Raw genomic sequence first — 10000 nt, 5'->3', positions numbered from 1 at the left:
ATCATCATCATTATTATTAATATTATTATTATTATTATTATTATTATTATTATCATCATCATCATCATTATATGATAATAATAATAAAGACTTTTTATTCAGCCCAGCAGACTTTCTGCGTTATCAGTGTATGAATTATTTATAGTTTCCTATATTTTGGGCCACAACAAGGCCCAGTCTTTGTTGTGGTGTTGGCTTTTGCTTTGTATTTGTACAAGTTGACTCCAAGTCTCACCCAAAGACCGCAAAAGACAATAAGTTACAAGTTCAAGTTGGTGTTATGATTTGGGTGCCATACTTTTGGTTTTGCAAAGAGTATTGTTCTAGAGGGCTTCTATTAAAGCATAACAAGATTAGAAGTTTGTTTTAAAATGAATTTGATAATAAGAAGGTAGTGTGATGTTAAGAGGACAGTAAAAAGTGTCCACTATTATGAACATAGTTGTTGTTGTCATCATCATAATCATCATCATTATTATTATTATTATTATTATTATTATTATTATTATTATTATTGAAGGTGGCAAGCTGGGTGAATCGTTAGCACACTTAACAAAATGCTTAGCAGTATTTCGCTCTTAGCGGCGAGCTGGCAGAAATGTTAGCATGCCGGGTGGAATGCTTAGCAGTATTTAGTCTGCCACTACGTTCTGAGTTCAAATTACGCCAAGGTCGACTTTGCCTTTCATCCTTTCAGGGTCGATAAATTAAGCACCAGTTACGCACTGGGGTCGATATGATCGACTTAATCCGTTTGTCTGTCCTTGTTTGTCCTCTCTGTGTTTAGCCCCTTGTGGGTAGTAAAGAAATAGGTATTTCACTCTTTGCTATGTTCTGAGTTCAAATTCTGCCGAGGTCGTCTTTGCTGTTCATCCTTTCAGAGTCGAGAAATGAAGTACCAGTTGAAGGACTAGGGTCGATATGATCAACCCATCTCCTCCCCCAAAATTGCTGCCCTTGTGGCAAAATTTGAAACCATTATTATTATCATTATTATTTGCCTTCTGCAATTAGTAGAAAGAATTATTGTTGTTATTATTATTATTATCTTTTTTTTTCCTCTTCTTTCAAATTTGCTTCCATTTCTTGCCGAGTGTCTTATTATTATTATTATTATTATTGAGTGAGAGAGCAGTTCATGCCATCAAAGTGACACTGGGGTAAAATATACGAAGCCCAATATACCCATCATGACTACCCATCTGGTAAGGGTACACCAGGCACATGCATCACAACCATATGTGCGCAACATGGTAATCTCATATCAAGATAAACAGCACATGACCTTGCTGGTGGGTCCCATTGAGAATTTTCTTCAGGTTGAGTAGCCCATCCCGCTCAAAAGGTCCCTGAATAAGGGTTGTTTAAGGATGTTGAAAGAACCACCCATATTTCCAGAGGTGAATTATTCAAACCCCAAAGAATCCCTCTCAACACATGGCTATGATGCTCCCCCACTACTTCTGCTCGTGATCAGAGATGCACATATCGTCAGCCACTAAGGGACATGCTCAACTGGTTATGGTCAAACAGCTGACAAGCAAATCTGTGGTATTGAGCAGAATATTTGCTGTAGCCCATCTTTTATACCAAGACAAAACAATGTATATTATTATTATTATTATTATTATTACAATCAGTTTAGATCAGAAGCCATGAGAGCCACTGCCTGGTACTGCATCACGGCATTTATTATTATTATTATTATTATTATTATTATTATTTATTATTATTATTGTTATTCTTTTGTGTTCCACGATAAAGGTTATGGTGTTGAATATGATTACATGGATCCACGTCAGTTGAAGAAGTCTTTGGAAACACTTCGTATCAGCAACCTGTTCTTTGCTGGTCAAATCAATGGAACTACAGGATATGAAGAAGCTGCAGCACAGGTATGGTTTGGCTTTGTCTGTCTGTCAGTCTGTCTATGATCCATAGATTGCTATTTTAACTTAATACTGTTTCAGTTGCATACACTGACTTTTTATTCAGCCCAGCAGACGTTCTGCATTATCAGTGACTGTATTATTTATAGTTTCCTCTATTTCGGACTACAACAAGGTCCAGTCTTTGTTGTAGTGTTGGCTTATATGCCTCAATGCCCCCTGAGAGTTATGCCAGCATAGTGTAAGCTCCTGGTGGGGCCTCACATGCTGGACAGGTCAAAAGATAGAGGCCAAGGTAAAAATGGGTTTGTGTAGGGACAGTATCCCTACCTAAAAAAGTTACAGAAGCATCAACGACAGCTCAAGCCAGCAATCCCCTGGAGAGGAAGACTTAAAGCTAAGAACAGTGGGGACAAGTTGTCATTGGCCTATGCTCCATAGAAAACAAAGGGTTTGTCTTTTATTTCTTTTCTTGTTTCAGCCCTGAAGAATTTATAGCCAGTACTTTTTTTCTTCACCACCTCATCCCAGGTCTTCCTGGGTCTACCTTTTCCACAGATTCCCTCAACCGCTATGGTGTGACACTTTTTCACACAGCTATCCTCATCCATTCTCGCCACATGACCATACCAGTGCAGTCGTCTCTCTTGCACACCACATCTGATGCTTCTTAGGTCCAACTTTTCTCTTAGGGCACTTACACTCTGTCGTGTATGCACACTGACATTACACATCCATCGGACCATACTGGCTTCATTTCTTGCGAGCTTATGCATGTCCTCGGCAGTTACGGCCCATGTTTCACTGCCATGTAGCATGGCTGTTCATACACATGTGTCATACAGTCTACCTTTTACTCTGAGCTAGAGGCCCTTTGTTACCAGTAGAGGTAGGAGCTCTCTGAACTTTGCCCAAGCTATTCTTATTCTAGCAGCTACACTTTCAGCGCACCCACCCCTGCTACTGACTTGGTCACCTAGGTAATGGAAGCTATCAACTACTTCTAGTTTTTCTCCCTGGAATGTGGCGGAAGTTGTTCTCTGCACATTTTCAGTGTTTATTGCTTCCGAGCATCTGCCACATACAAAAACTATCTTCCCAGTTAGCCTTCCTTTGATATTGCTACACCTCTTATGTGTCCATAGCTTGTACTGGGTACATCTTATAGAGTGTGTGTGCATACATATTCATGTGTCTGTGTTTGTCTCTCCACCATCACTTGACAACCAGTGCTGGGGTGGTCATGTCCCTATAACTTAGCAGTTCACCAAAAGTGACTAACAGAATAAGTACCAGGCTTTAAATAAATATTTAAGTACCGGGGTTGATTCAGATGCAAGGTGGTGCCCCAGCATGACCGCAGTCTAATGAGTGAAACATCTAAAAAAATATGAGAATACATTGAGTATGATTTTATAAATGGATTTCTTATTCTCTCTCTCTCTCTCTCTCTTTTACTCTTTTACTTGTTTCAGTCATTTGACTGTGGCCATGCTGGAGCACTGCCTTTAGTCGAGCAAATCGACCCCGGGACTTATTCTTTGTAAGCCCAGTACTTATTCTATTGGTCTCTTTTGCCAAACCGCTAAGTGACGGGGACGTAAACACACCAGCATCGGTTGTCAAGCAATGCTAGAAGGACAAACACAGACACACAAACACATACACACACACACATATATATATATATACATATATACGACAGGCTTCTTTCAGTTTCCGTCTACCAAATCCACTCACAAGGCATTGGTCGGCCCGAGGCTATAGCAGAAGACACTTGCCCAAGATGCCATGCAGTGGGACTGAACCCGGAACCATGTGGTTGGTAAGCAAGCTACTTACCACACAGCCACTCCTGCGCCTATTGTTTTGGAATTTTTATTTGAGGTTTTCGTGATGGTTTTTCTCTTGTTTTGATTTTTTTCCAGGGTATTTTGGCTGGAATTAATGCAGCTTCTAAAGTACAGAACAAACCAACCATGACGATCGATCGATCAGAAGCTTACATCGGAGTCATGGTGGATGACCTCACCACACTGGGAACCATTGAGCCGTATCGCATGTTTACCAGCCGAGCAGAGTTCCGGCTCTACCTGCGGCCTGACAATGCGGACATCCGACTAACTGCCAAAGGTATTTCAGAATTTTAGGGGACAGGGAGATTTCAGAGAAAATATTTTGGGAGGAGGTGTGGCAGTGTAGTTTGTCCCTCCACCATCACTTGACAACCAGTGCTGGGGTGGTCGTGTCCCTATAACTTAGCAGTTCACCAAAAGTGACTAACAGAATAAGTACCAGGCTTTAAATAAATATTTAAGTACCGGGGTTGATTCAGATGCAAGGTGGTGCCCCAGCATGACCGCAGTCTAATGAGTGAAACATCTAAAAATATCAGAGAATACATTGAGTTTACCAGCCGAGCAGAGTTCCGGCTCTACCTGCAGCCTGACAATGCGGACATCCGACTAACTGCCAAAGGTATTTCAGAATTTTAGGGGACAGGGAGATTTCAGAGAAAATATTTTGGGAGAAGGTGTGGCAGTGTAGTAGGAAGTTTGCTTCCCAACCACATGGTTCTGGGTTCAGTCCCACTGCGTGGCACCTTGAGCAAGTGTCTTCCACTACAGCCTCAAGGTGACCAAAGCCTTGTGAGTGGATTTGGCTGATGGAAAGTGAAAGAAGCCTGTCATATGTATGCACATATGTATGTATGTGTGTATGTATGTTTAAATATATATGTTTCTCTGTGTGTGTATGTATATATCTATATATATAAAACTCAACTTGTGTGTCTGTGTGTTTAACTTCCCAGCGCATCTCCTCCTAGCCAACAAATTGTAGAACCACCAAAAAATGGGTCACTTAAAGTTTAGGCGAATGAAAATTGAACTGCGCTATTTCTGTTCCGAAATCCATCTCGCAAGTGCAAAAATCGATAATATGTTTGTTTAGGCCTTATCCCATGCATTGAATAGTGAACTTTACTCAGTCAGCTGTTTGGCGTGAACTGTGTTCACCACGCGTGCAAGCATGCGTGCAAGCATGCGTAAATTGCATGAAAAATAAAAAATCAAGATATAAAAATGAATCGCCGTAAGCATTGTAGAAATTTTGGCAAAGAAATGAATTTTCGGGATGTAGCCTGGAGGGTTTTTTCGTATTAATCGTTTGGACTTTGTGAACACATACCAATTGTTTTCATAACATTTTTAACGCTTTGAATTAAATGTGACCATTTCGCGTTGAGTCTGCAGTTTGAATCACTTTAACCAAATTTTAGCAGGCCGGATTTTTGATCATCACGATACATCGCCAGCGACTCCTTGAAACTCTCCCCTGAAATCCCCATTGAACCGGGCAATGCTGCTAGTATATATATATATATATTGAAAGATACAGATAAGGAAATAATTTTATTCTCAAACACAGGATAATGCTAATATAGATGGTTTCAATCTAGTTTGGATTCTTGGCAATCAAATTTGAATTTTTCAATTGGTGCTCAAGCCTTGAAAAAAATAAGAGTTAAACTACTTTATGATAATGATGACGATTATGATGATGACAACAACAATGATGATGATAGTGATGGCAATTATGATGATGACAATGATGACGATGATAATGATGATGGGGTGGCTACAATAATGATGATAGTGATGACAATTATGATAATGATAACAATAATGATGATGATGATAGTGATGACAATTCTGATGATGATGATGATGACAACAATGATGATAATTATCTAACTTTACGTTCTGAGTTCAAATTCTGCCATGGTCGAGTATGCCTTTCATCCTTTTGGGGTTGATTAAATAAGTACCAGTTACACACTGGGGTTGATGTATTCAACTTACACCCTTCCACAAAATGCTGGCCTTGTGCCAAACTTTTAAATCAGTTTGTATGTATGTGTGTGTATGTGTATATGTATGTGTGTGTATGTGTATATGTATGTGTGTGTATGTGTATATGTATGTGTGTGTATGTGTATATGTGTGTGTGTGTATGTGTATATGTGTGTGTGTGTGTATGTGTATATGTGTGTGTGTTTGGGTTCTTGTGTATTTTTTTCTCTTTCTCTTTTACTCTTTTCTCTCTTTTACTTGTTTCAGTCATTTGACTGTGGCCATGCTGGAGCACCGCCTTTAGCCGAGCAAATTGACACCCGGGACTTATTCTTTGTAAGCCCAGTACTTATTCTATCGGTCTCTTTTGCCGAACCGCTAAGTGACGGGGACATAAACACACCAGCATCGGTTGTCAAGCAATGGTGGGGGGACAACACAGACATACAAACACACACACGCATATATATACATATATACGATTGGCTTCTTTTCACTTTTCCGTCTACCAAATCCACTGACAAGGCTTTGGTTGGCCCGGGGCTATAGCAGAAGACACTTGCCCAAGATGCCACGCAGTGGGACTGAACCTGGAACCATGTGGTTGGTTAGCAAGCTACTTACCACACAGCCACTCCTGTGCCTATATATATATGTTTGTGTTGCTTTCTCTTGACATTGTGTGACTATTGTAAAGGAGTGTAGTAGGCGCAGGAGTGGCTGTGTGGTAAGTAGCTTGCTAACCAACCACATGGTTCTGGGTTCAGTCCCACTGCTTGGCATCTTGGGCAAGTGTCTTCTACTATAGCCCCGGGCCGACCAATGCCTTGTGAGTGGATTTGGTAGACGGAAACTGAAAGAAGCCTGTTGTATATATGTATATATATGTATATGTGTGTGTATATGTTTGTGTGTGTATATGCTGGTGTGTTTACGTCCCCATTACTTAGCGGTTCAGCAAAAGAGACCGATAGAATAAGTACTGGGCTTACAAAGAATAAGTCCCGGGTGTCAATTTGCTCGACTAAAGGCGGTGCTCCAGCATGGCCACAGTCAAATGACTGAAACAAGTAATAGAGTAAAGAGTAAAGAGAGAGTGTCGTTCATTAGCTAAACATATCTGGGCCCCAGGGGTAAGTATTACCTTACTTGATGACAGGAAGGGCATCCACCCAATAAATTCTGTCTGTCTGTGATCCATGCAAACATAGAAAAGTAAACGTTAAAATGATAATGATGATGATGATGAGGAGGCCATACCCAGTGTGTCAGAGCCCTACTGCAAGCCTAGCAGTTAGAATAACAAAGGTAGCTGTCTTATATTGTTGCCCTTTTTATCTTACAGGTTACCACCAAGGCTGCGTCAGTAAACACAGGTATGAAAAGATGATGCGGATGCTGACTGCCTTAGATGAGAACCTGGATTTGCTAAAGACGACCTTTGACTCATGTTACAACTGGAGGTCGAAGCTGCAAAGTGCCGGCACCCCTACTGCTAGGGTGGATGAGAAGAAGGTGCAGAAGAAAAGGTCGGTATCTGTTTGGGAGGGATTGCGTGGCCAATAGCATTTTGCTGTTTTCTTGTTCATCTTCACCATAGGTGTCGTAACTGTCATCATCATCGTCATCATTATCATCACTATCATCATCATCATCATCATTCTTATCATTGTCATAATTGTCATCACTATCATCATCATTGTTGTTGTCATCATCATAATCGTCATCATTATCATAATTGTCATCATCATCATCATCATCAGAATTGTCATCACTATCATCATCATCATTATTGTTGTCATTATCATAATTGTCATCACTATCATCTTCATTGTCATCATCGTTATCGTTCATAATTGTCATTACTATCATCGTAATGACATTATTATTATTATTATTATTATTATTATTATTATTATTATTATCATCATCATCATCATCATATCTATTTTCAGTGCCTTTTCAATATTTTCTGATCCAACAATTACCGCAGAGGAATTTGTGAAAGCATTCCCAAAGGAGTTTGGTCACCTGATTGGTCAGTCAGCCATTCTACAAAGACTGTCCATTGAAGGTAAGATTTTAACCCTCTCTCTCTCTTTCGGAGAGGCACAAGCACCTACACGCATATATACACACATGGCAGTGACTTCTGCCTGCCGAATTCAATCACAAAGCTTCAGTCGGCTCGGGGCTATAGCGGAAGACACCTACCCAAAGTGACACGCAGTGGGACTGAACCCGAAACCATATAGCTAGGAAGCCAACTCCCTAACCACACAGCCATGCTCGCGCCTACACCCATTTATATATATCTGGTATCTCTCTCTATATAAACGGCAGTTTGTCTGTGTGTCTGTTAGCTTGTACCCTCACCCTGACCACGGCTGTCAACCAATTCTGATAAAACTTGACACACACATAGCCCAATGTCATAATTCAAAACTAACGCAGAGAAAATTTTGAAAAGTTCCCCCAGTTCTGAAAAAAATCGATAAATTCGACATGGGGTCGACAATCAGAAACACAAACAACAGACTGTCTAGGGGATGCAACTCGACCTTTTTAACTAAAAAAAAAATTTACCATAATTTTTTTTCCATTTTTTGGCTATAACTCTCTAAAAATGCTTTATAGTTATTTCCCTTACAAACCCGAGCAACGCCGGGCGATACCGCTAGTAAGGTTATATTTTGCTGTTATGCATGTGATTTGTGTGTGTGTGTGTGTGTGAGAAGGCACATGGTTTAGTGGACAGGGTATTCAGCTTTTGATTGTAAGACTATGAGTTCAATTCCTGGCAGCATTGATTTCGTGTTGCTCCAGTTCACTCAACTGGCAAAAATCAGTTGTACCTGTAATTCCATGGGCCAGCCTTGTCACATTCTGTGTCAAGCTGTGTTACGCTTAACTATGTTAAGAGTACGCGTGTCTGTGGAGTGCTCGGCCACTTGCATGTCAATTTCACATGCTAGCTGTCCTAGTGATTGTATCAACTAGATGATGATGATGATGACGATGACGATGATGACGATGATGACGATGATGACGATGATGATGATGATGATGAGGATGATGATGATGACGATGATGACGATGATGATGATGACGATGATGACGATGACGATGATGATGATGACGATGATGACGATGATGACGATGATGACGATGACGATGATGACGATGATGATGATGATGATGACGACGATGACGATGACGATGATGACGATGACGATGATGACGATGATGACGATGATGACGACAATGATGACGATGATGATGATGATGATGATCTTCTTCTTCGTCGTCGTCGTCTTCTTCTTCTTCTTTGCTGTATTCTTCTTCTTCTTTTCTTCTTCTTCTTCTTCTTTTCTTCTTCTTCTTCTTGTAGTATTTTTTTCCTTCCTTGCTGTTTTGCAGTGCGGTATTCTGCAGAATTGGAGGGTCAAATGGAGGATATTGAAGAAGTCCGCAGAGAAGAGATGTTAGAACTACCTGAAGACCTTGATTACTACAGGTAAGAATTGATATCTCAGATCTATAAACAAGCCCACACATTTCTGATGAGGCAGGAGATGGAATATACTGAATTTCCTCTCGTATAAATCACACTATCTCATATACTCTTTTACTTGTTTCAGTCATTTGACTGCGGCCATGCTGGAGCACCACCTTTAGTCGAGCAAATCGACCCCAGGACTTATTCTTTCTAAGCCCAGTACTTATTCTATCGGTCTCTTTTGTAAGTGACGGGGACGTAAACACACCAGCATCGGTTGTCAAGCAATGCTAGGAGGACAAACACAGACATACACGCACACGCACACAGACATATATATATACATACATATATATACATACATATATATACATACATATATATACATACATATATATATTTCTTTACTACCCACAAGGGGCTAAACACAGAGGGGACAAACAAGGACAGACAAAGGGATTAAGTCGATTACATCGACCCCAGTGCGTAACTGGTACTTATTTAATCGACCCCGAGAGGATGAAAGGCAAAGTCGACCTCGGCGGAATTTGAACTCGGAACGTAACGACAGACGAAATACGGCTACGCAGGTCGCCCAGCGAGCTAATGTTTCTGCCAGCTCACCGCCTTATACATACATATAATACATACATATATATACATACATATATATATACATATATACGACAGGCTTCTTTCAGTTTCTGTCTACCAAATCCACTCACAAGGCATTGGTCGGCCCAGGACTATAGCAGAAG

General features: G+C 40.5%; 1 protein-coding gene across 2 annotated transcripts in view; it reads left to right on the top strand.

Annotated features, from left to right (window-relative positions):
• Nucleotides 1–10000, top strand: part of LOC115226215 (protein MTO1 homolog, mitochondrial) — a 34341-nt gene that overhangs the window by 20543 nt on the left and 3798 nt on the right. For both annotated transcript variants that reach the window (XM_036514906.1, XM_029797238.2), the window contains exons 3-7: nucleotides 1765–1895; nucleotides 3818–4022; nucleotides 7089–7272; nucleotides 7699–7817; nucleotides 9164–9260. In XM_036514906.1, coding sequence (XP_036370799.1) covers nucleotides 1765–1895; nucleotides 3818–4022; nucleotides 7089–7272; nucleotides 7699–7817; nucleotides 9164–9260 — 736 coding nt within the window. The remainder of the gene's footprint in view (nucleotides 1–1764; nucleotides 1896–3817; nucleotides 4023–7088; nucleotides 7273–7698; nucleotides 7818–9163; nucleotides 9261–10000) is intronic.

Source organism: Octopus sinensis, linkage group LG29 (assembly GCF_006345805.1).
Source record: "Octopus sinensis linkage group LG29, ASM634580v1, whole genome shotgun sequence".
Taxonomy (NCBI): domain Eukaryota; kingdom Metazoa; phylum Mollusca; class Cephalopoda; order Octopoda; family Octopodidae; genus Octopus; species Octopus sinensis.
The sequence above is the reverse complement of the archived record's forward strand: the minus strand, read 5'-3'. Positions and strand labels throughout refer to the sequence as shown.